At 38.9% G+C, this 24168-nt stretch overlaps 2 protein-coding genes across 10 annotated transcripts in view; both read right to left on the bottom strand.

Moving 5' to 3' along the window:
- Positions 1 to 1125: 1125 nt before the first annotated feature.
- LOC121875524 (protein NYNRIN-like) lies at positions 1126 to 11747 on the bottom strand. Its single transcript, XM_042380091.1, has 3 exons — positions 11553 to 11747; positions 10345 to 11121; positions 1126 to 1281 (listed from the first exon to the last, which is right to left on the bottom strand). Exons 1-3 carry the CDS (start codon positions 11745 to 11747, stop codon positions 1126 to 1128), a joined length of 1128 nt encoding a protein of 375 aa, XP_042236025.1.
- Positions 11748 to 13894: 2147 nt separating this feature from the next.
- Positions 13895 to 24168, bottom strand: part of LOC121875530 (protein transport protein Sec16A-like) — a 107350-nt gene continuing 97076 nt past the window's right edge. For all 9 annotated transcript variants that reach the window (XM_042380103.1, XM_042380108.1, XM_042380110.1 and 6 more), the window contains one exon: positions 13895 to 16348. In XM_042380103.1, coding sequence (XP_042236037.1) covers positions 16178 to 16348 — 171 coding nt within the window. In that variant the 3' untranslated portion in view covers positions 13895 to 16177. The remainder of the gene's footprint in view (positions 16349 to 24168) is intronic.

The raw sequence follows: 24168 nt of genomic DNA, 5'->3' as shown, positions 1-24168 counted from the left end.
AAAACCCAAAACTGCATCACACCTAATGGATTCTTAAATGGAAAAGCAATGTTTTTGCACAAATGTTTCATATAAAGTATAGTATGTTGTGAATCAAATATTTTTTTTTTTACTGTGTACTGTATGCTGATATTGAACTATGGTTTACTGTACAGTATCATGGCTCCTTTTTTTAGGTTTATGCGGTTAATTAAACCCATGGAGGTCCGCGTATAAAGCGAAACGCGTAAATAAAATAACAAAACATATGGGATTAATTGAAATAGAGACTGGGCCGACCGCCAGACTACTATTTTTTTTTGGGCTATCTCCGACACAATACATACGTTGTAGTAAAAATAACATCTTAATTTTATGATGGTATGCACACACAATTAATATATAAGAGAAATATCAATAATATTAGGTTTTTTAACACTTACGTTAGTAGAAGAGATGGCTGGGCACACAGGGATGGGGGGGGTTGGTTCCGAGGCAGAGGGCAGATTATTGGCCCTCACCTGTATCTCTATCCACCACAGAGGCTAGCAGGGCCTCCTCGTCAAACCCCTCAAAGTCCATATCCTCACTATCACTGACTTGGACTGGCTGTGGTGGGTGGCGGGTGAAGAACTCGGTGATGTTTTGTTCACGGCTAGCATTGATGTGGTCGTGATACAGCTTAACATAGGGCTCCAGGGATTGCAACTGAAGGTTATTAGACACTTCGTAGCGATGATTGACTGGGTCTTTGACAAGGAGGAGCTTCAATCTCTCAGCTGCCTCGATGATTTCCTACACATAAGCATGTGTTAGTTTCTGCTCTTGTTGTTCTGTAACACCTCGCTGCTCACTGACATCATCTAGCAACATGTCGTCTGCAGTCACCTCAGGTTGCCTGATTACCTCCAGGATGTCCTCGTTGGTGGTCTCGGAGAAGCCTGCAGCTTTAACACTTTGTGCAGCCTCTCTTGCATTCTCCAATGCCACAGCAACAGACTGAGACTCGCCAGCCACCGCTTGTCTCTGCCTCCCACCTGGGATACCCTCCAACACATGATGCCACGTGTGACAAATCGTTGCCACAGATAGCTGCCCCCATGCCTCCACCAAGAAATCAACAGCCTTCTTCACGTTAAACAGTTTTCAGAACTGCTTGACTCGCACTTCATGGTCAGCCAAACCTTGTTCATGATCCTCGTCCTCACTCTCGCTATCTGTGCCACTCTCTAGGTTCTGCAATTCATCCTTGGTGTTGGTGAAGTCGTTCAGAAGCCGAAACTTCTTGGCGGAGAAAGCAGCCTTCACATTGCAAATCAACTCCTAATCAATGGGCTGGATTAACGACGTAGTGTTAGACGGAAGGAAGACCACTTATACGTTGGGATGACGATCCAGCAAAATGGGCGAGTGTCCTGGTGTGTTATCGAGGAGCAACAAAATGTTGAACGGCACATTATTTTGCACGCAGAATTTCTTGACATCAGGAACGAGACAGGTGTCTAACCATGAGAGGGACAGACCAGATAACATCCACGCCTTCCCTGAGGTTAGCCAGTGGACATTTAACTTCCTCATGTCCATATTCTTGTAGGCATACGGCTTGCGGGCTTTATGTATCACAGACAACTTCAGCTTAGCAGTGCCGGAGGCATTGGTGGTGAACAGTACGGTGATGCGCTCCTTCTGCATTTTGTGCCCTCGACACTTACTCGCAGACTTGACTACAAAGGTCTTGGATGGCAATGTCTTCCAGTACAACACTGATTCGTTCATATTGAACACTTGGTCGTTGGTGTACTGTCCTTCCTCCATAATTTTCCGTAAAAATGGGGGAAAATTCATGGCGGCAGCCCAGTCAGCACTTGCTCCTTCTCCGACTATCTCAATATTCGTAATCTTGTTGCGTTGTCTAAAACCTTGCAGTCACCCAGCGGAAGCAGTGAAGGGCGTGGGCTCTGCAACTCCCATTTTTCTTGCCACTGATTTGTACAGTTCTCGGGCGTAGTCCTGCACTGCCCGAGTGTCGACCGCCACGTTCCTTCTTGACTGACGAATAATGTAGCTTACCAACAAACCCTCGGTCTTCAGCAGCACCTTATTGTGGCAGTATTTCACCAGCGAGGCACCTACAGACATCCTTCTTGATCGTGCGTATCGTCGATTCATTCACTCCATATTGTCTGTCCAGATCCACCTGCCTCGTGCCTTTTTCTAACACCTGAACGATCTTGTACTTAACCTCATAGCTTAAGGCGCGTCGCACCCTCTTGGGCTTGGGGCGGCTTGGGCCAGGTAGTTCAAGGTTTCTCAAGGGTGGTGGGGGTCCAACGGAAGCCGTTGTGTAGAAACAAAAAAACAAAACAGGTTCCTGGGCACGAGTGAATATACGCGGGGACAATGAGACTGGCGCGGCCAAGGTCATCAGCCCTGGTGGCAGGACAAGCAAGGTTAAATAGACCAATCACAGTGCTCGGTGGAGGGGGTGCATGGGTGGTAAGGATACGTAGCTCAATCACAGTCTGCGACGTCATCGGCACGAGTCTGACATCAGCGGTGACGTCAGCGCCCAGCACCTTGCCCGCCGCGTATATGATGGCATTTACCGTGTAAAGAATAATTATCGCGTCTGGACAGGTGAAGCGTAAATGGCAAATAGCATATAAAATATCCGCGTAAACCCAGACTATACTGTGTGTGTGTGTGTGTGTGCGCTCGCGCCCCAATTTAACGGTCCGTGTAAAACGAGAAATGCGTAAATGGAATAACAGAACATGGGATTAATTGAAATAGAGACTGAGCCGACTCCCAAACTCCACTTTTTCCGACACAATACCTATGTTCTAGTAAAAATAACATCTTAATTTTATGATGGTACGTGGTCAATTGAACCCACAGAGGTCCGTGTAAAGAGAGAAATGCGTAAATGGAATAACAGAACATGGGATTAATTGAAATAGAGACTGGGCCGACTCCCAAACTCCACTTTTTCCGACACAATACCTATGTTCTAGTAAAAATAACATCTTAATTTTATGATGGTACGCACACACAATTAATATGTAAGAGAAATACAGTCGCCAGGTTAATGTCCATTCAAATAATGGACTCAACTCCCCCCCCCCTCTTCCCACACTCGCTGGCTCCTCCCTCTCTGAGAAATGTTTGGGTGAAAACACTAGATTTTAAGGTATAGTAATTTGTAATACCTCAAACTAAAGTTAGGATAATATAATTGACATTGCTGGATTCCTTGCAAGACCAGGAATATTTTGAGTATACACGTCATATATTTTGCACAAAAGATAACATATTTGCTCTGAGTAAACAAAATTCTTACATTAGATCTAAAACTTGTATGTCTAATGCAAAATCTATGATGTTTATATTCAAAATGATCATCAAATTGTAAGAATTCCAGCAATGTAAATTATATTCTGGCCGGGTAATTTGTATGAATTTTATGAGCTAAATAAAACAATTATACTTCACCCGCATATATGAGTAGATGCACCGCGTAAAGTGGGAATTACGGTTCTGGCAGGGTACCGCATAGCGTAAATGTAAAAACGCGTAAAATAAAAACCGCGTAAAGCGGAGTATTACTGTGTGTGTGTGTGTGTGTTTTTTTTTGTTTTTTTTTAAACATCAACATCATGTTTGACAGATTCAACCAGTGAATAGTACATGTTTGGACATAAATAATACCTCTTTTATTACAAATGTCTCAAAACAGAATACTACTGTACAGCTTCTCACAAAGCTGACAGCTTTCTGCTTATGTTAAGTGCTGAAGATTTACCAAAATACTGAGCTTAGTAATATCTCTGCATACAGAGTATTCTGTGCATATATACAGTTGTGTTTTATATTTTAAGTTGTTAGTTATTTACTCTACAAACATTCATGTAGTTACTAGACCTTAAAAACACAAACAACTTTTAACTTTCATGTGGAATTAACAGTTGTAACACAGTAAGGTACTTCAACCAATGCTTTAAGACTACAGTATAATGTGGCTTGTTAGTTGTGGGTTTTTTTATGAAATGTATTTTTAGAGGTGTGGGTACAGTAACTTTTGATGATCACTGACATAATACTTTATGTACAGGTATTATGGAAGAATGGAATATGACCAAAAGTTTATTTGTTGATAAATGTGGAAAATAAATATGTAAACATCATTTGTGTAAGAGTAGAAGGCTTCCCACATACTGTATACATTTATTGTATATTTAAATGGGATCTTTATGAAAGCACATTTTCCATATAAAACTCATCAAAATGAGAATGTAGTACAGACTGCATTTTTAAAGAATGTTAATGTGTTAAAATCCTCATTTATATCAAATAAGCTGAAAAAGAAGACTTTGCAAATGTAATCCAGAAGCAAGTTTACAACCTTTATAGGACCATAAGACTGATGCACAACTGTTTTAATAACTTGTAAGCTTGTCATTTGAGCTTTTTAAAAAGAAAGTGGTATAAGCCACGGAATATTTTATGACATCATAGGAAAGAGTAATTACTGTATTGTTGTTTACATGTGCAAGAGAGGTGTTCTATTTTTGTGGTACAGTGTATTTGAACATGCCAATATATTCTTAAGATAGGTGAATTATTCATATTTTAGATAAAATTTAAATTAATTTGTTTTAAATAAACTCTTAACTTGACAAATGAATAGAAGAAATTGATTTTTGGGAAAAGAACTCAGGATATAAAAAAAAAATATTTAATATTACTAATTGTTTTGATAGAATTACTGTAAGTGTAGATATGGTATGTATTTAAATGAATATAAATTTACATATTTACACACACACACATGCATTGTGTGAAATGGCCTAAACTTAACATATAAACAAAAATTAACAGTAATCGTTGTTCTAAATAAATCTCCTTTCCCCTAAGGAATTTAAACAAAAAATATGTACTGTACATTTCTGGTAAAAGTAGCTAAGCTCGATTGTACTCTCCAGTGCTAACAAACTGTATCATAATGTATTAGAAGTCAGATTAGAATAGGTTTACCTGGTTCATAAGGTTAAATGGGTGTTGTACTGTACAAGCTAAGTTACATGTACAGTAGGATAGGACTCATAGCAATGGATTTAAGTTGGATAAGTTTAGGTTTAGGAGGGAGATAGGAAGGAACTGGTTCACAAATAGGGTGGTAGACGAGTGGAACAAGCTTAGCAACTTTGTGGTAAGTGCTGGAATGCTGGAGAGTTTTAAAAGGAGGCTAGATAGATTCATGGATGATAGAAAGTGGTAGTAACTCTCGACAGGAGCTGCCATGCATAGGCCAACTGGCCTGTTGCAGACTCCTTATTTTCTTATGTTCTTATGTACTGTAATAATTTCTATGAAAAGCTAAATATTGTTGAAACTTATTCTATTGAGAAATTTGTCTTAAGCCTTATCAATTCACTACTGGATGAGACATCTCTTAGTAGTTCAGTATAATATGGCATGCAGCTATAGTATGAGTGGCCAAGGAACCAATGGTGTGTGTGTGTGTTCCAACATTTGTCTTTTGTAGTGGATAAAGAATTTTGTGCCTTTTTATAGAAAACTTGAATGAATGCTTTAAAAAACTGGCTATGACTAGGTTAGCAACAAATAAATGAGAAGTGAACATTTAGTTATAAATACATTTTATATTATGTTTAAAGATAGTGGCAGAATGAGCTTTTTCTTTCTCTTTTTTTTTTGGGGGGGGGGGGTGTAACCAAAGTGCAGAGCTTTACTCAATACTGATATGTTAATGAAGAAGTTAATAAATGTGAAAAAAAAATTGATTTTTATTCATGACTTTTAGTTCTGATATGATAACACTTACCTACAGTACAGTAGTGGTCATAAGTAATCAGCACTCCACCACCTAACCCCTGCACCTGGCTGGGTCCTTTCTGCAAGGTAAGTAGGTGGGGTGGAGAGGGGCAATGGTCTACTTGGGGGAGTGCCGTTTGTTGGGAGGCTGGGCTCAGATTCACTAACACTGCTGAGATACGAAGTTAGTAACTGCCGGGAGATCTGAAGTCCATATGAACTACCACAAGAGCGATTCACTAACAGATCGTAAATGAGTTCTGGTGTTCGTATGAACTCTAGCGTTAGTTCTTAAAATGCTGACAGGTGGCGTTGGTGTGTCTCCTATTGGCCAATCACTGTGACTGATACATAACTGAGTAGGAGACATTAACCAATCATGTCATAACAAAATTAGACCCTGCAGGGTGCACTTGTGATTTCCATCGACAGCCACCCTTATCTGAACAATGAATACTACATCGACACAGTAAATGCCGAAAACAAGAAGAATAAGGAAAGTCATTTCTAGTTTTAGGATTTTTAGAAGTTAGGTAAGGTTTTTAAAGGTTTCTTTGGTGTCCTTTATAGTATTTTACCCCATATTTTCCCTCTTTAAACCCTGCCCACTTTGAACAACCGATGTTGTTGGTAATTGGAAGTAACAAAACATTATCATGTACTGTTAGGTAAAGCTTCCTACTCCTGATTAGATATAACATAAAGGTTACTCTCATATGTGGTTAGAACCTTGGCAGCCTTACCTAACCTTGGCTTTCAATCTTCCTAGATTACAATGACTGTCATGACAGTCTTGATCCACTTTGTAATTTTAATCATGTATTTACAGCGGTCCCTCGGTTAACGAACACAATTCGTTCCAGAAGGTCGTTCGTTAACCAAAAATTTCGTTAACCGAAACTATTGTTTCAATGGGATTTTGGGAAATTGGTTCCAGCTCACCGAAAATTACATACAAACTAAAAATAAATGCAGTAAAGTACACTTACTTTGAGGTGTGCATGTAGAAGGCTCCTGGTTGATGATGATGATGATGGGAATTAGAATGGGGTGGAGGAGAAGGAAGAAGAGAAGGCATTGGGGTGGAAGAGAAGTCACCCCATGCTTCATATCGCCATTTCACCATAAAATTTTAGTTCACTTGGTGTGTAATTCAAGATTATTTTCTTTAAATCAACACTGCACTGCATTATATATTGTCAATATGTAAAATAAACTTCAGAATGACCAATAATTGTACTGTAAAAACGTAAAAATAGTTTATGTTCAAGAGAGTCTCAAGCAAGAAGCTTCCTCCACTGAGCAGGGACACACACTGATGCCATTTTGGGTGAGTCAAGTGGCTGTTTGGCGCGCTAAAAACTAGTTCCCTGTACTTCAATTATGTTAAATAATTGTTAAAATGACTAAAAACTTTAATGTAAGACTTGGAAATTTATTTAATAGTACAACCTTCTTGATATTTACTCAAATGGTAACGAATTTAAGCCCTAAAACATTCAATGTGCTTGAATATTTCTCAGGCAAATGTGAATAACAAAGTGTGTAGCCAGACATACTGCCTAACACAGTTATTAATAAGTTACCCTTCATGTATAGAACTAAACAAATAATGTACAGTACTATTTGAAATACTGTTTAACATTGTGCCATAATATCCTGACCACAGGGGGTTAATTATTCTGACTCTTTGTAAACCATACTCTGTAATCCTTTTGCACTACCGCTCACAGGATGAGTATGGGGTGCACAATAAACTAGCCGCTAGGGGCCACCAGACTGGTGCCTGCACTTCAGCACCTTAGCTACCCTGAGAGATTGCAGCGCCTGAACTTGCCTAGCTTATACTACAGACGGGCAAGGGGTGACCTAATTGAGGTGTATAAGCATCTCAGGGGGCACTACTCAGTCTAGTGTCCTTACTTGGAGCTGGCGGACGCTCGCCCTACAAGGGGTCACAGCTCAAGATTGAAAAAGCTGCAAGTCCAGAAAACTTTGAGGGCAATTTTTTTCGGTGTGAGAGTTGGAAACTCTTGGAACAATATCCCACAAAGTGTCGTGACGGCTCCGAGTGTGAGCTCTTTCAAGACAAGACTTGACCAACACTGGACTTCTCACCACGAAGATTAATTCAACACCTTGAAAAATCTGCTATGTAAACAACCAATTCTTCAGTTGCCTAATTTTGATAAACCTTTCATTCTCAGAACAGACGCTTCTCTGGAGGGCGAGGTATATCCGGTGGCATACCATAGCAGAAAACTAAAGCCCGCAGAGAAGAATTACACTATGGTTGAAAATGAATTACTAGCCGTAGTGGAAGGTATGAAGAAATATTATTTTTATTTATATGGTGGAAAATTTTCCTTAGAAACAGATCACCTGCCTTTAACAAGCCTCCGCACATCTAGAAACTCAAATGCAAGATTAACACGGTGGGCGTTATACCTCCAACAATTCAATTTCACGATTTGATATATAAAAGGAAGTGAAAATCTCGGAGCTCATCTTCTTTCTAGACAAATGGTAGAGGATACAGATATTCAGTAGATGAACCTACGTCGGAAATAGGGCCATAGAATTGTGGAATTTTCCTTTCCAAAAGAAAAATTTATTTTAACAGGGGCAAATGTCATGCCATGACTATGGACCAGCTGGCTAAGTACTTGTTGGCTGGTTCAAGCAGCAATTACTGACGTCAATCAACGTCACAGTGCGTCATAATTGGACTGGCCAGTGAGACGGGACGACGAGGTGAGCCCGATCAACACTTACTGCCATGAGCTGTGTGCTGTAGGAGTTCTGCCGTGTGTGTGTGCTGTGGGAGTACTGTCGTGAGCTGTGTGTTGTAGGAGTACTGCTGTGAGCCGTGTGCTGTAGGAGTACTGCTGTGAGCCGTGTGCTGTAGGAGTACTGCCGTGAGCCTTGTGCTGTGGGAGTCCTGCTGTGTGTGTGTGTGTGTGCTGTGGGAATACTGTCGTGTGTGTGTGTGTGTGTGTGGGAGTACTGTCGTGAGCCGTGTGCTGTAGGAGTACTGCCGTGAGCCATGTGCTGTAGGAGTACTGCCGTGAGCCGTGGAGTCCTGCCGTGTGCTGTGGGAGTACTGCCGTAGCAGTACTGCTGTGTCTTACCAGTGTTGTGTGTTTTAATTATTAAATAGTTAAACCACCCTGATACGTTGTTCATACTAACCCTATTATTCTATTGGAAATAGCATAACACTCGCCAACTGTTGGTTTCCGAGGTGATTGGTTGGTGTTTTTACATTATTCTTGATGTAATTAATTACTGAAATTAATCTCACCAAATTTCAAGTCTGAGAAAAAATCATTTGGGTGAAAACACGTGTAAGGGTCTCCCCCTACAGATTTTTTCAGGGACAAGGCAATTTGCAATATATGTGATTTTGTTCAAAATCTTTAGTAGTGTATTGTACTGTATAGGTACTCCTGATAATGGTGATTCCGAATACATTATCAACAGTTCGATTGCAGAATAATTAGTTGTTGTAATGTCCCTCCCTGGGGCCCCCAAGGGACCCTCCCAGGGGCCCCTCCAGGGACTCTCCCAGGTGCCTTCCCAGAGGCTGTCAGGGGCCACCCAGGAACCCTCCCTGGGGTCCTACTTGGAGCCCTCCCAATGGCCCTCCTAGAGGCCCTCCCAGGGGCCCTTAAAAGAGCCCAGGGACTCTCCCAAAGGCCCTCCCAGAGGTTCCCATGATTTTTTCTAGAAAATTTACAAAATTGTTCCAGAAAATTTCCAGATTTTTTCCAGAAAATTTCTAGTATTTTTCCAGAAATTTTAAAATTTTCCCAGAATTTCTCCAGGTTAGGTTAGACTGCTGTTAGTTTATGTCGTTAGGCTTAGGTTAGGATGCGTTAAGTTTATGTTGTTAGGTTAGGTTTCTTGTTATTTTCAATTTTGTCAATCGATATTAATATTCTTTTACTTCAAAAATATTCTGTATCGACATTTGCAGTAGAGTTGCATAGGAGCACAAATCGTTTGCATGTACTTAAAAATTGGAGGGACACGAGTGTTGTGTGGCGACAGCAAGTCTGGTGTAGCGTCTCCACCAGTCTCTGAGGAAGGATGTATGGCTTTACCCGTACAGGTGTTGAACTACTTAATTGTATGGTATGATCATCAACCAAGCCAACCCTAGGCTTGTCCGAAAAAATATCTGAAAATCGGCGTAGAAGGGTCATAACTTGTTCTTTTTTCTGGACAGAGATTTGTCCCCAGAGTTAAATTATAAACTGTCTCCAACTGCTGGGCTTGTACAGTGATAAGTTTGTGTTCATCGTCACTGGTAGGGACCAAGGCAGCTGCACAAATGATGGAGTTATCCGGGCAGTAGTGACCCCTCACTAGGTACTGCTGTTGTTCAGGTGACCATTCACGGAAACCAGGTATTCCTAAGGATGGTAATATTCTGGAATACATTTCCAAGCAATAGCTGCACCCCTTTCTTCTCTGTAGTAGTATCTTTTAATCATATTTGTGAAATCTTTTCCGATGATTTCCTACTTGGATAATATAATTGTAGTCAGATACACGTTGGATAATGTCGTAAGGGCTCTTATACTGCGCCAGAAGTTTGTTGTGCACAGTGAGGAGTAAGACCAGGCACTTGTCCCCAACGTTCAACTGACGAAGCTTTGTTTTCCTCATAGTAGCTCTTCTGAGTGTGCTGGGCGTTGATGAGCTCTTGTATGGCCAACTCACATGTAGCTTGAAGACGGTCAGCGAGGCGTAAGTGGTCTGTACTTCTGGGTCAGGCTGCTCGTCATCCCATAATTCACGCAATATATGCAAGGGTCCTCGAACAGTTCTCCCATACAGCAATTCGAATGGGGAAAACTTAAGGGAACTCTGCGGAACCTCGCGATACGCAAAAAGCAAGGGAGCAACGTAGCAAGGCCATTCCTTTGGTTGCTCAGCTGCCATCTTCTTTAGAGTCCCATTGAATCGCTCGCATAGTTCGTTGCAACTCGGGTGGTAGGATGATGTGCGTATTCCTTTTACCAACAACAGATGGAATACTTCCTCCATCATGGTGGAGATAAACTGACTACCTCTGTCGCTTAGCACTTGCTTGGGAATGCCAGTTCTGCAGAATATTTCCAGCATTGCTTCAGCAACGGTTACAGCCTCGATATTCTTCAGAGGTACGGCTTCAGCCCACCTCGTGCTGGAGTCAATGAGTGTGAGGATATACTTTGACCCATCGCTTGCCCTAGGGTTGATGGGCCCCACAAGGCCAACGGCAACCCTCTCAACAGGCTCAGAAATTACTGGCAGAGGCTGCAACGGACTAGGTCTCACTGGTTTTTGGGCAGATATCGCACAAACGCACCAGTCTCTCTATCTCCTTCTCCATGCCAGGCCAGAAAAATATGGCCTGTATGCAATCAAGAGTTTTTTGTACCCCATGTGACCATCGAGAGCAGCACAGTGACCCATCTTAACACTTCCTTACGGTATTTAGCGGGAACCACAAACTGTAGACGTTCCTCCTGTTGTGGTGTGACAGACTCACGATACAAACGGTTCCTTTTCTTGACAATTCTTATTCGGTTGCCATAAGAATTTCCGACGGTCTTTGCCAGTAAATTCCTTCATACCGTATTGAGCGTGGGGTCTGTTTCTTGTTCTCTCAGTACGTCTTGACTGTCCATGAGGTCAAAAGGTGCCGTAACAACCAGTGGAATGGCATGTGGTCGTGTTCAAGCCACCTGTCGGGTCACGGCGGCAGCAGAAGTCTGGGTGGTCGCCTCCATGAAGCAGCTACTCTTAACCCCTTCAATGTTCCCAATTATCACTTCAGAAATTGGCTCAGACATAACTGTTGCATTAATCCAACCAGTGAAGAACGGGGATTCCACGTGCACTCTTGCTTCAGGCACAGTTGTGATAGATCCATTATTCATCTTGACGTGAATCTACCCACACGTGAACTGATGGCTTAGTACCAAGGTCTTCTTCACCACATAGCCCGAGGATCCATTGTCCCTCATAACACTGACTGCTTGGTTTCCGACATACCCAGGCTGGATAATGAAGTTGGCATGCCAGTGACAAGAGTGTATGGTGGCGGCTGCTAGTCAAAACTTGTGATGCCTCTGATCCGAGTCATCCTGAGGTGGAGGTTGTAACTTCTGAAGGGGGTTCAAGATCCTCGTTGTGGTGGAACGCAGCGACAGCGGTTGTCTGTTGTCGGATATCACTGTGATTAAACCCTGAACGCCATTTAGTCTGGTCCCTCTTGTAAGCCTGATATGACGAATGTGGGCGATATAAATGCTGGTTTCCTTCCTGTGACTGATCTTTGTACAGGGGAGGTGCTAATGGTTTTTTACCTTGCCACGCTTTCCTTGGTTGGTAGCCATATGCAGAAAAGTGAGTGTCTGCGTTTTCAGCCATCTTTCTAAAGGTCCCCGCCTTGTCAATCTTGAACTGGGAGATGAGCTCGGGTGGGCAAGAATTTTCAAATTGGTTGCGCAGCATTAAATCCTTCATTACCTCTTTGTCCATGCTGATCCACTGGTTTAAATAAGCAGTGAGACTGGCTGCAAACTGAGTAGCGGTCTCCTTGTCCTGCATCGTAGCACCAAGAAACTGGGATCTTGCTTGGTCTACGTTAAATCCATAAGCCTTAAGAAGAGCTGACTTCATCACGTTTTATGTCTTCTCACTACTGCTGATACGATGCAGGATTTCCAGTGGCTTTCCCTCGAACAGGCTCATGAAGTGGAGACATTTCATAGACTCGCTGAAACTGTAGAGCTCTGCCAGATCCTCAAACCGTTGTATGTATGGTTCGTTGCTCGTTGAACATTGGTAGTTTTACGCGAGGAAACGAGGATACGGTAGGCGTCTGGGCGAGGAAATCCTGTTTAACTGTTGCAATCTTCCATTCGTGTTTCCTGGCTTTCTCACTTCTAATTCTCCAAACTCCAAGCTCGTGAAGGTGTAGCTTTCCTTGCTCTTCCCGTTCTTTGGCTCGCTCTTCCCATTCCTCGGCTTTCCTCACGTTCTTTGACTTGCCTAGTCAACACATAATTCCTAATTTCAGGAGGTTCACTGAGCCCCATCAGCTTTGCTTCCTCAAATAATTCTGATGGAGACATCTTACCTGCTTTACCAGACGTAACTGTACCCAAACTGTTTCGTCAGAACTCGTCTTCGGCCACCAATCAGTCCATCCTTCGGTTGTCCCTGTTCGGGCGCCAGTTGTTATAGAATAATAGGGTTGGTATGAACAACGTATAAGGGTGGACTTAACTATTTAATAATTAAAACACACAACACTGGTATGACACACGACAGCACTCCCACAGCACACGGTTCACGGCAGTACTCCTACAGCACACAGCTCACGGCAGTACTCCCAATGACCACTAATTAATCTGCAATCGAACTTTTGATAATATATTCGGAATCCGCATGCTCAGGAATATCTAGACGGAGATTTTGAACAAAATTGCATTTATCGCGATTTGTCTCGGTCCTGAAAAAACCTGCGTTTTTTCACCCAAATATGATTTTCTCTCAAACTTGAAATTTGGTGGGATTAATTTCAGTAATTAAATACTATCTAACACATGAAAAAAAAATAAAATATTGTTTAACTTTGGTACATTACCTTAAGGGTGCAGTCTGGGCTCACCACCACAAGGGGGTAAACAGGGATGGGGCAAGTAAGGGCCTTACTCTGTGCATCTCTCCCCAAGATGGCCCTGCCAACAGACTAAAATTTTACCAACACAAAATCGCATAAGCGGGTGAAGCTTTCATAACTCAAAGTAGTGGTGTCAATTTAGGAAATTCGTACGAGTGCAATTTTCATGTCTTGAACACTTGTATCTCGAAGGATACCTATATCCCTATACTTATTAGTCCCAAAGAATATCATGCATTGATAGTATGTTATGAATGAGAAGAAATGATAAATAGTAATCAACATTTATGAATGCAATAACTTTAAAAATTAGACAGCAGAAAACAAAAATATTATGATTTTGTTTTTTGACACTTTGAACATTATATAAAGAAACTGATAAAGAATGTCATTGGGGAGGGGGGAACATATACTTTATTAATATACCAATATGTACATAAAATATTTTAAATATACCCATACCATTATATTTTTCATCACTTTCAAAATAAGTTGCTGGGACTTATATACTAACAAAAAAGGAATAAAATAGAGCTAAATAATATTCTAATATACAACAGGGAAGTTTAAACTATCCAAGCTTCAGTGCTGAGGCCACACAACAGGCACCTCAATCCTGCCCATCACAAGGGAGATCGATTCTTCCAGTAATTTGCTTTAAGTTAGCAATCTAACAAATTAGTAAATGATTTATCTCAGTTGAGTAAAGACTTCAGAGCAATTCTACAGGAAAGTGCTACTAAAAAAAATTTCCCTACTAAAATATATAAATATTTCTACCAAACCCTTCATAACCACGGAATAAATGAGTACCATAGCAGACAAAGCACCTACAGATGAAGGTAAATTATCTTCCAGCTTTACTCCAAATTACATTAACCAGAATCAATTGCTTAAAGTTAAATTTAGACCAAAATCTTCGAATCAATAGTTGAGACAATTGAAGTGTCATTTAAATGTTTTTCAATCATTAAGCTAACTACAACCATTAGAAATGCACCATAAAATAAGGCTATATAACCAATATACAATCAACTAATACAATAAAATTTATATCATAACATGCAACTACTATAAAATATGTGAATAAACACCTTTTAAATAAGTATACACTTTTTCCCTCAAGTATTTTCTCCTTTTAACGGTCAATCACCTGCTACATTCATACATATATTTATCATTAATTAACCAGTATCTATTAACATTGTCAAAGAGATTATTAGAAGGAAATTCCAAAAAACTGCAGTAGCCTTCTGTTCAAATTTCAATGAACACAATCATCCACTGTACATCATTCCTTAGTAACCCACCACTCATTTACCTCAAGAAATTTCCAAATATTTTATATTGCAAGGATGAAGGGTATTCTTAATCAATCATGCATGCACAGAACTAGGTATTCTTTGTGACAATTTCAATCAAATACATAGAGCTGATTGAGGTATAAATGTAGGGGATTGACTTGTTGGCACCATGACTCCCAGCCACTATCAACACCTCTGATATCTCCATTTACTTAAAAAAATTTCACACTGGAACATGTATGAGCAGTCAGGTATCAATCATGTCTGAAAGACTTGAAACTGCAACAAGCACTGAATAGTGAATAGCTATACAATATATTCATTCAATACATAGATATTGCATAAAAATTTTGAATTTAACTTTGATATATATATACCTGCACAAATGAAAGCTGGGACAATTTGAACAGCACAAAAAGAACACTAATATTCATATATCTTTAACAAAATGTACTTGGGTAATAGATATCATTGCACTTTACCTGCTCAATGTGGTGAATACATACGACCATATCAGTGAAAACAATCTACTAAAACAAAGAAATAGGACAGTGATGCTTATGATATGCAACAAACACAATTTACAATAAAATACTGTCCAGGGGCCAGCAGGGATAAAATGAACGGATACATTCACTACAATATAATACAATAAGCTTTATAGTGAACCATGACACCACCACAACCATCTGGACATAAGCTTGCCTCTGGTCCTTAACAGTATCACATATCAGAGTAATAAGGTCAAGTAGTAGTAAAAAAAAAAAAAAAAAAGAAAGACGAAAGAAAGATCTGGCAATGGTGCTGGATCTTATTTTCTCACCACTTCGGCATAACAAAGCTGGTCTTATTCAAACATAGCAGTGCTGTAATAGGACATAATTGTTTGATACCATATTAATTTTTGCATTTTAAATATATATATATATTTTTTTAAATTTACAGTCATTCACTTAAGACCTCAGTGCAACAATAGACTATGTTAAAAATTTAAGTTTCCTGGAGACAGATTTTGTTTCATGGTCAATAATGATGCTGAACAGATGAATACCTAATAATTTCTGTGTATTGGTCGAATTATGAGAAAATCTGCGTACAGTACTCCATGATTACTATATTTATCCACAACCTTAATTACTAATTTAATAGTTCTTGAAATAGTCAGAGGATAAACTTCCAAAATACAACTATTGCTGATATAATATTGGTACTACAACACTGCCAAATATTAAACTTAATGTGGTCACCTAAAATATTTGAAAACTGACATGGGCTTTTATTGCACTGAGGTACAGAATTAAATGCTTCATGAAATTTTGCTAATGTAAACCTAATATAAAAACTATGAATCACATAAAAATTATGGTTTCAGATACTATCGTCTTGCAGGAAGTGATCGCCTCCCAGGCCCAGGTCTCCTAGTTTGGCTGGGGTTGGCATTAGTAGATGTCTTAAACTGTGTAGGGTTAAAGAATTGTGGTTGACCAATTGGCTGGCCCATCATAGGCACTGACCCATTCCCTTCAGTGCCTTCACTCAATGTCCCCTGTTGAGTAAATAAGAAATAAAATGTTTAAAACTGTTAGGAAAAAAAATCTTTCGTTTCTGAAATTAATTTACCATCAATAAAGTGTATAAACTTAAAGGTCAAGTTCACTTAAAGACAAACATTTTATGAATACAAGGTATTCATCAATCAGTTAACAAATAATTAACTACCAGCTTTTGTTCATCATTATAATCAGTTATGAACTATAATAATGGTAGTACAGTACTGTAATAAACCAATGGAAATATAATACAGGTTGACAACCCCTTATCCGAAATTCCGAAAACCTCTGAAAACCGAAAGTATTTTGTGGAGCAAATTTTTTTTAACAGGGATCAGTCCACCTAGGCACAGGTCACTGACCCACATCAGGGCCGGGGCAAAAATTTTATAATAATTATAATAATAATTATTATTCATAATAAATAAAATTTATAATAAAAAATACACAAAAATAAAATAATACCTGTTATGATAACAACAATAATAATAATAAAATAATAATAAAATTAATAATAATAATAATTACTAAGCACATAAACTAATTCAATAGATATTAGCTGCCCATACTACAAATTTAATAGTATAAACTTTCCAAACAATATTGATATTATTTTGGTTTTGGTCATCTGGGGAACCTTAAGATTCTAACTATAGGATTAAGTACTTTAAACAATAAGAAACATTATCTCTACAGGATTTCTGTCGCAAAACATTTTTCAATCGCATAAGAAAATACAGATCATAGGTTAGGTTAGGTTAGGGTATGATGAATTATAAGGTTAGTTTAATATATAATTCGGTAAGGGGGAGGTAGTAACTCAAAACTAGTGATTTCCGATTGAAATGAAGGTCAAAATCGTTCATAACACATCACAATCCATCAGAAAAAACATAGTCTGCATGTCTAAGTACAGGGATGACCAAAACTTAAAATTTATCCAATATAGCCTATCTCGAATCTAAACATCAAAATACCTATGGTAGCTATTGTAAAATTTTACCTATTAATTAATATAAATGATGATATACCCCAGTGATTCATTAGTGAACCATCAAAACAATAACAGCACTAATGTTACCTAGCACCAGGTATTCTCAAAACAAAGTCCAGAAAGTGTCATTACTTCTAAATTTACTCTTATCTCCATCTAGTACTGATATACTCTGTAAATGCACTGAAAAAAAGGAGAGAGTCTACCAGGTAAGAACACATGACAGCTAAGCTGATGTGAACATTGGATTTTTTAATGTCCAAAAGAATATAAGAATGGGGGAAACTGCAGTGGGTCTATTGGCCCATACATGGCAGTCCCATTTACACCAAGCCCCTATCACTCATATATCCATCCAACCTGTGTTTGAAGCTGCTCTTCATGGGGCATTTCTTCACTTACGAAATGTCTATGACTTAGACCATTAAAAAAAAAATAATAATAAAAAATAAATAAATAAATAAATAAAAAATACAGTCAACCCTCGCTTTACGCGGTCCCACTATACGCGTTTCCACGTTTACGCGGTACCCTGTCGAAACCGGAATGCTCACTTTCCGCGGTGTGTGTGTACCCTTTTACGGCGAGCAGGGTGCGCACAAGGTCGCCCAGTCATCAAAACATTACTGAGTTCTTCACCCGCCACCCACCACAGCTGGCCCAAGTCAGTGATAGTGATAATGATAGTGAGGATATGGACTTATATGGACTTTGAGGGGTTTGACAAAGAGGCCCTGCAAGCCTCTGTGGTGGATAGTGATGCAATTGATACAAGTGATAGAGGCGAGGGCCAATAATCTGCCCTCTGCCTCGGAACCAACCCCCCATCCCCGTGTGCCCAGCCATCTTTCTACTAATGTAAGTGTTAAAAAACCTAATATTATTGATATTTCTCTTAATTATTAATTGTGTGTGCATACCATCATAAAATTAAGAAGTTATTTTTACTACAACGTAGGTATTGTGTCTGAAAAAGTGGAGTTTGGGGGTCGGCCCGGTCTCTATTTCAATTAATCCCATATGTTATGTTGTTCACTTAACACGTTTCTCACTTTACGCGGTGCCGCCGTGGGTTGAATTAACCGCGTAAAGTGAGGGTTCACTGTACCACACACCCTAAAAACTTACCTGAACTTGGCATTTGGGGTCTGAAAAGGCCATCCTTTCTACTACAGTAGAACGTCGATTTAAAGCGATTCAATTTAAGATTATTGATTTAAAGCGACACCCACAATTAAGGATAATGTTTTAATTTAAAGAAAATCTTTCCTATTTTGTGCGAGTCAATCTGGCGCATCCTCTTTTAAATTTCGCGTCTAATGTTTCCCACCAGATGCGTCTCTGGGCATGCTACACGACTGCCCACCACCCTCTCACATCTTCAGTTCTCGCACTGATGCTCAAGTGAACGGGCATATTGTGTGACACCATCTCTTACCACGTGCATCAACCATTGCCACTATTTCCAAGACTTAAAATTCAGATAAGGACAGTTTATGGTTGTCCCTTTTTATTTTGAAAAATTCAGGACAAGGTCTCAAAAAGGACAGACCTGCAACCCTGCGCGGCAGCACCAGCGCGACCACCCTCTCACATCAGCTGATCGCTAGTAAACAGACCATTTTGCATCTCGTAATTTTAGCTGTGTTGATTTATGATTGTTTTAACATATTACTACAAAAAACAATGTTTTGTTTATTCTAGGAGATGGGCTTAGGTGCATCTGGGTAGACTCTCAGTCTTTTTAGAATTTTGTGTTTCTCTCAAGTACCAAACTAAATTATTCCATTGAAACACTTCAATTTAGTGCGAATGCGGTTTAAAGCGACCTCTCTTGGAACGTATCTTGTGTTATATCGACGTTCTACTGTACCTCCGACTGCAGCAATGCGTTAGAAACTAGTGACGTCATTGCAAATGGCAGCCCTGTTTCTAGAGAAATAAAGTTATCTTGACTATTATAACAGGACTTTAAACTTTCATTACAAATTATATATACTATCTCACTCTACGAACGTGACAGTGTATTTCTGGTGTTTACCCAGAACCGTCAACTCATCCATTCCGGCTTTGGGAACGATTTTCCGAAGGGCACATTTTCCGGAAAATTATAAAAATAAATTCCTGGTACCCGGAAAATTCCGGGGATGGGGGAGTTTTTTCTGGTTTTGAAAGATGAAAATCAGGCACATATTCTGGAAATTCCGAGAAAATGTTCCTGTTAACCGAAAAATTCTGGGGATGCGGAAGTGCTCTGTACCAATTGTTCCAGCTAACGGAGATATCATTGTATAAAAAACACAAAAAATACAGTACATATTGTATTATCCTGACCACTGGGATTAATCATACAGCCTTTTTCCTATGAAAAAGCCATAATTTTGTGCAACATATTACTGTACTCTCTTTGTACTGTACTAGACTAAAGGACTAAATTTTTCATCTCTTGTGCAAAATATGTGATGTCTATATGCACTCAATTTGTTCGCTTTCTTGCAAGGATTCTAGCAATGCAAATTATATTCTGCTAAGTTTAGTCTGTGACACTTTATATAAGATAAAATCTTTAAGCCTAAAACTACCTTCAACCTGGCTGGGAGGAGTTGAGATGTTGACAGCTTGGCAGGGGTGAGGTATTGACCAGCCAGCAGGGAGATTACCCAGTGCGTACAGAGGGAGTTAAAGTTTTTCACTTATAAAATGTCGCTGAATTGACTTGGCAGAATATATCTTACATTGTTGGGATTCTTATAAGACCATGATTAATTTGAAAATAAACAGGTTTGCCCTTAAGACAATTATTTCTTTTACGTTGTTCACAATAGGTATTTTAGATGGTGTGTGCATGTAAACTAGCAAAACAAAAATTGGAGAAGTTATGTACAGGGGGCCCCCCCCCAAATTCGCGTGGGTTAAATTCTTAAAATGGCCGTGAATCACCAAACCCGCGAATAACATTTGCTGACCGGGGGGAGAAGAAACATTTTTACTTGTGTACAAAGAAATGTATATTCCCTTTATGTGTTTGCCCTTAGGACAATTATTTTGTTTACCTGTATTGTATATATATATATACAGTATGTCTAATCACATACAAACAAATAATACGTAATGGAAAAATACTCACAAATAATCAGAAAAAAATTATTAAAAATGTGAGTCAACCCTCAAGTCCGTGCTTTATTTTTTATAGCACGGACCTAAGGGTAGACTGTCAAATTTTTAATAAATTTGTTTCGGATTGTATATATGTATTGTATTGTATATATGTGCGTGTGTGTAGACGCGCACACACACAAAACACATACAAATAAATAATAATGGGAAAATCCTCTCACAAATAATCAGAAACAAGTTTATTAAAAATGTGACTCTACCCTCAAGTCAGTGCTTTAATAAATAAAGAATGGACTTGAGGGTTGACTCACATTTTTAATAATTTTTTTCTGATTATTTGTGAAGTATTTTTCCATTAGTATTTATCTGTATGTGTCTACACACACACATATTTACAATACAGGTAAAGGAAATTACTGTCTCTAGAACGAATGGTTCCCTGTCCCACCTGCGAAAATGCCGGCAACTTTAGAACTACCCACAAACATTCTTGGGTACATCCAGTGTCTTCCGTGAGTAATAAAGGACCGTGAAATAAAAATCCACGAATTTGCCCCCCACCCCCTGTACAGTATAACTACCCAAAAATATGAGTTGAAAAACTTATACCGGTACTTAAATGTACTACAGTACACTAAAGCAATAAAATTTTCATCTTTTGTGCAAATTATGTGATACAAGTCCACCACAGATTTTCCGGGACCCTTGGTTCCAAAGCCTTGCCAGATTATCCATTTTGCCAGACCAACCGAGGTCAGGGAATAATAATTCAATAATACACCTCTGACCTACTAATTATACACCTCCTGTGTGTCTAATGCACCAAGGACTGCTAGAAACTTAAATTAAACAAATATCAAATGTAAATTAAATGTGAAAAAACATAATCTTGAGCAACATTACTGTACACACTTTGTACTCAAATGTACTACACTAGACAAAAATTAATCACTATACTCAAATTAATCACTATATTACAAGGATTCCAGCAATGCAATTTATATTCTGCTAAGTCTAGTCAGCTATATTTTATAAAAAAAAAAAAACTTTTAAGCCTAAAACTACCTTCACCCTGGCTGGGAGGGAGGAAAGTTAAGTGCCGTCTCATAATTTTGTCCAGACTAAAGGAGGTGCCGGACCATCAGTTTCCGGAAAATTGGTGGTGTACCTGTTCTCAAATTATTCGTTATCTTGCAAGGATTCCAGCAATGCAAGTTATATTCTGCTAAGTTTAGTCTGCGACATTTTAAAAGATTAAAACTTTAAGCCTAAAACTACCTTTACCCTGTTTTGAGAAAGCTTCTTAGGGAGGCACCTTAGCCCAGAACCCCCAATTTTTTTTCAGAATCTTCAGAAATCCGGCCTTACCGGGTCCAGGTCTTCAAGGGTTTACTGTACAGTAATTCTAAGGTCACATCACTCAATGCCAGTTTGTTTTTGTTTTTCTATGAAATGAATTTGGACCCAAGCCACAATGTAAAAATAGAGTTTTACTGCAGTGACTAAATAATAATTCAAAATCAATCTGGGCTATGAAGTCAATTAAATACTAATAGTGATAGGTTCAGTTGCTTTTTGTACTTACAAATCAATCCTTCACACAAAACAATAGGACAACATAATTCATGAGTCACTGTACAATGTTAACAAAATTATGAAAATTCGCATCATGAAATAACCTAAAGGTCTTTTCCATACACTACAGTACCTGTATGTGCAGCTTCTGCAAAAAGAGATATGCAAAACTATAACTAAAGAATTGGAAATCATCAATTACAGTGTTGTACTGTCAAATAGTCAGGCAAAGCCAAAGTACAGTATACATAAGCTGGTGGTTAACAGTGGTTTAAAGGGAATCATTGCTTGTCAGTTCATAACAGCAAAAGTGACCAGCAAAAAAATTAATAAATAAAAAATTATGGTTGGGAGTGAGGAGGGAGTCATGAGAGGTGCAAGCATTGCTTGAGAGTTTCAACTCTTGACCAATTTACCCAATGGTTGTAAGAGGCAACCATCAAACCAAAGGATTTGGTTCTAGGTGTTTCATAACATGGTGAGTAGCTGTTTTTACAGGCGATGCAATATATTAAGGAAAAACTTTGTCACCGATTATCATACCATGACAAGGAGGGCTGTTATAAGATGCAATGACCTGGTAAACACAGGTTGTTCACTGATTAAAACTAAAGAAGATGTAAAGTTAGAATTATGTTAGTGTGGTAAATATGCTCCCTTTATGACAAACATTAGTTCCTGATAATGTTCAATAACAACCTGAGCAAATATGAAGCAAAAGCAAACCTTCAGTCTATAAGCAACAGTTCTGCTAAGCTACATAATATTTTCAGAAAAACAGACAAAAGTTAATTACACAAACAATACACCCCAAACATTGGTAGCTGGACCACATTGACCCAATTTTTCTGAGGATATTGATACGGTACATACCAAAGACAGTGCAGTGCAGTGCAGTGCAGTGCAAATCGGGCAAATTTGAGCATATACAGTATAGTCTCGGTTTACGCCGTCAATTAAATCCGTGGATGTCCGCATAAAACAAGAAACGCGTAAACGAAATAACAGAACATATGGGATTAATTGAAATAGAGACTGGGCCGACCGCCAGACTACCCTTTTTCTGACAATACATACGTTGTAGTAAAAATAACATCTTAATTTTATGATGGTATGCGCACACAATTAATATATAAGAGAAATATCAATAATATTAGGTTTTTTAACACTTACGTTAGAAGAAGAGATGGCTGGGCACACAGGGATGGGGGGTTGGTTCCGAGGCAGAGGGCAGATTATTGGCCCTCACATGTATCAATTGTATCACCTGTATCACTATCCACCACAGAGGCTTGCAGGGCCTCTTTGTCAAACCCCTTAAAGTCCATATCCTCACTATCACTGACTTGGGCTGGCTGTGGTGGGTGAAGAACTCGGTAATGTTTTGTTGACTGGGCGACCTTATGCGCACCCTGCCCGCGTAAATGATGGAATGTACCAAGTATACTGTATAGTATTGTACATACAATCACCGCAGGTGCACGTGATCCAGGTATGTGCTGATAACCACAAGGAAACAAGAAAACACAAAGTTCCCAAGCGCTTTCATGTAATTCACATCTTCAGGGGTGAGTACAGACTGTACTCACCCCTGAAGATGTGAATTACACGAAAGCACTTGGGAACTTCGTGTTTTCTTCTTTCCTTGTGGTTATCAGCATATACCTAGATACTACAGTGATTATATATATATATATATATATATATATATATATATATATATATATATATATATATATATATATATATATATATATATATATATATATATATATATATATATATATATATATATATATATATATATATATATATATATATATATATATATATATATATATATATATATATATATATATATATATATATATATATATATATACAACCATAAAACTTGCCTGATGGTAACTTTAGACACCATGCCATCAGTGTGGAAAAGGGCCATAAAATGGTGGTGGTGCGGTGGTGGAGGTGAATCATAACATGATACAAAGAAACTAGAAGGGATGAAAGGGTGTTGGAAAGATATAGGGATGTTTTACATGTTAATATGGTACATAAATTACATAAGTGCAGCTGTATTTCATGATTTAGCAAAAGAAAAAGTAACTTGGAGGGGGAGAGAGAGAG

Source organism: Homarus americanus, unplaced genomic scaffold, assembly GCF_018991925.1.
Source record: "Homarus americanus isolate GMGI-L3 unplaced genomic scaffold, GMGI_Hamer_2.0 scaffold44579, whole genome shotgun sequence".
NCBI lineage: Eukaryota > Metazoa > Arthropoda > Malacostraca > Decapoda > Nephropidae > Homarus > Homarus americanus.
Note: the sequence above shows the minus strand (reverse complement) of the source record. Positions and strands in the feature narration are given on the sequence as shown.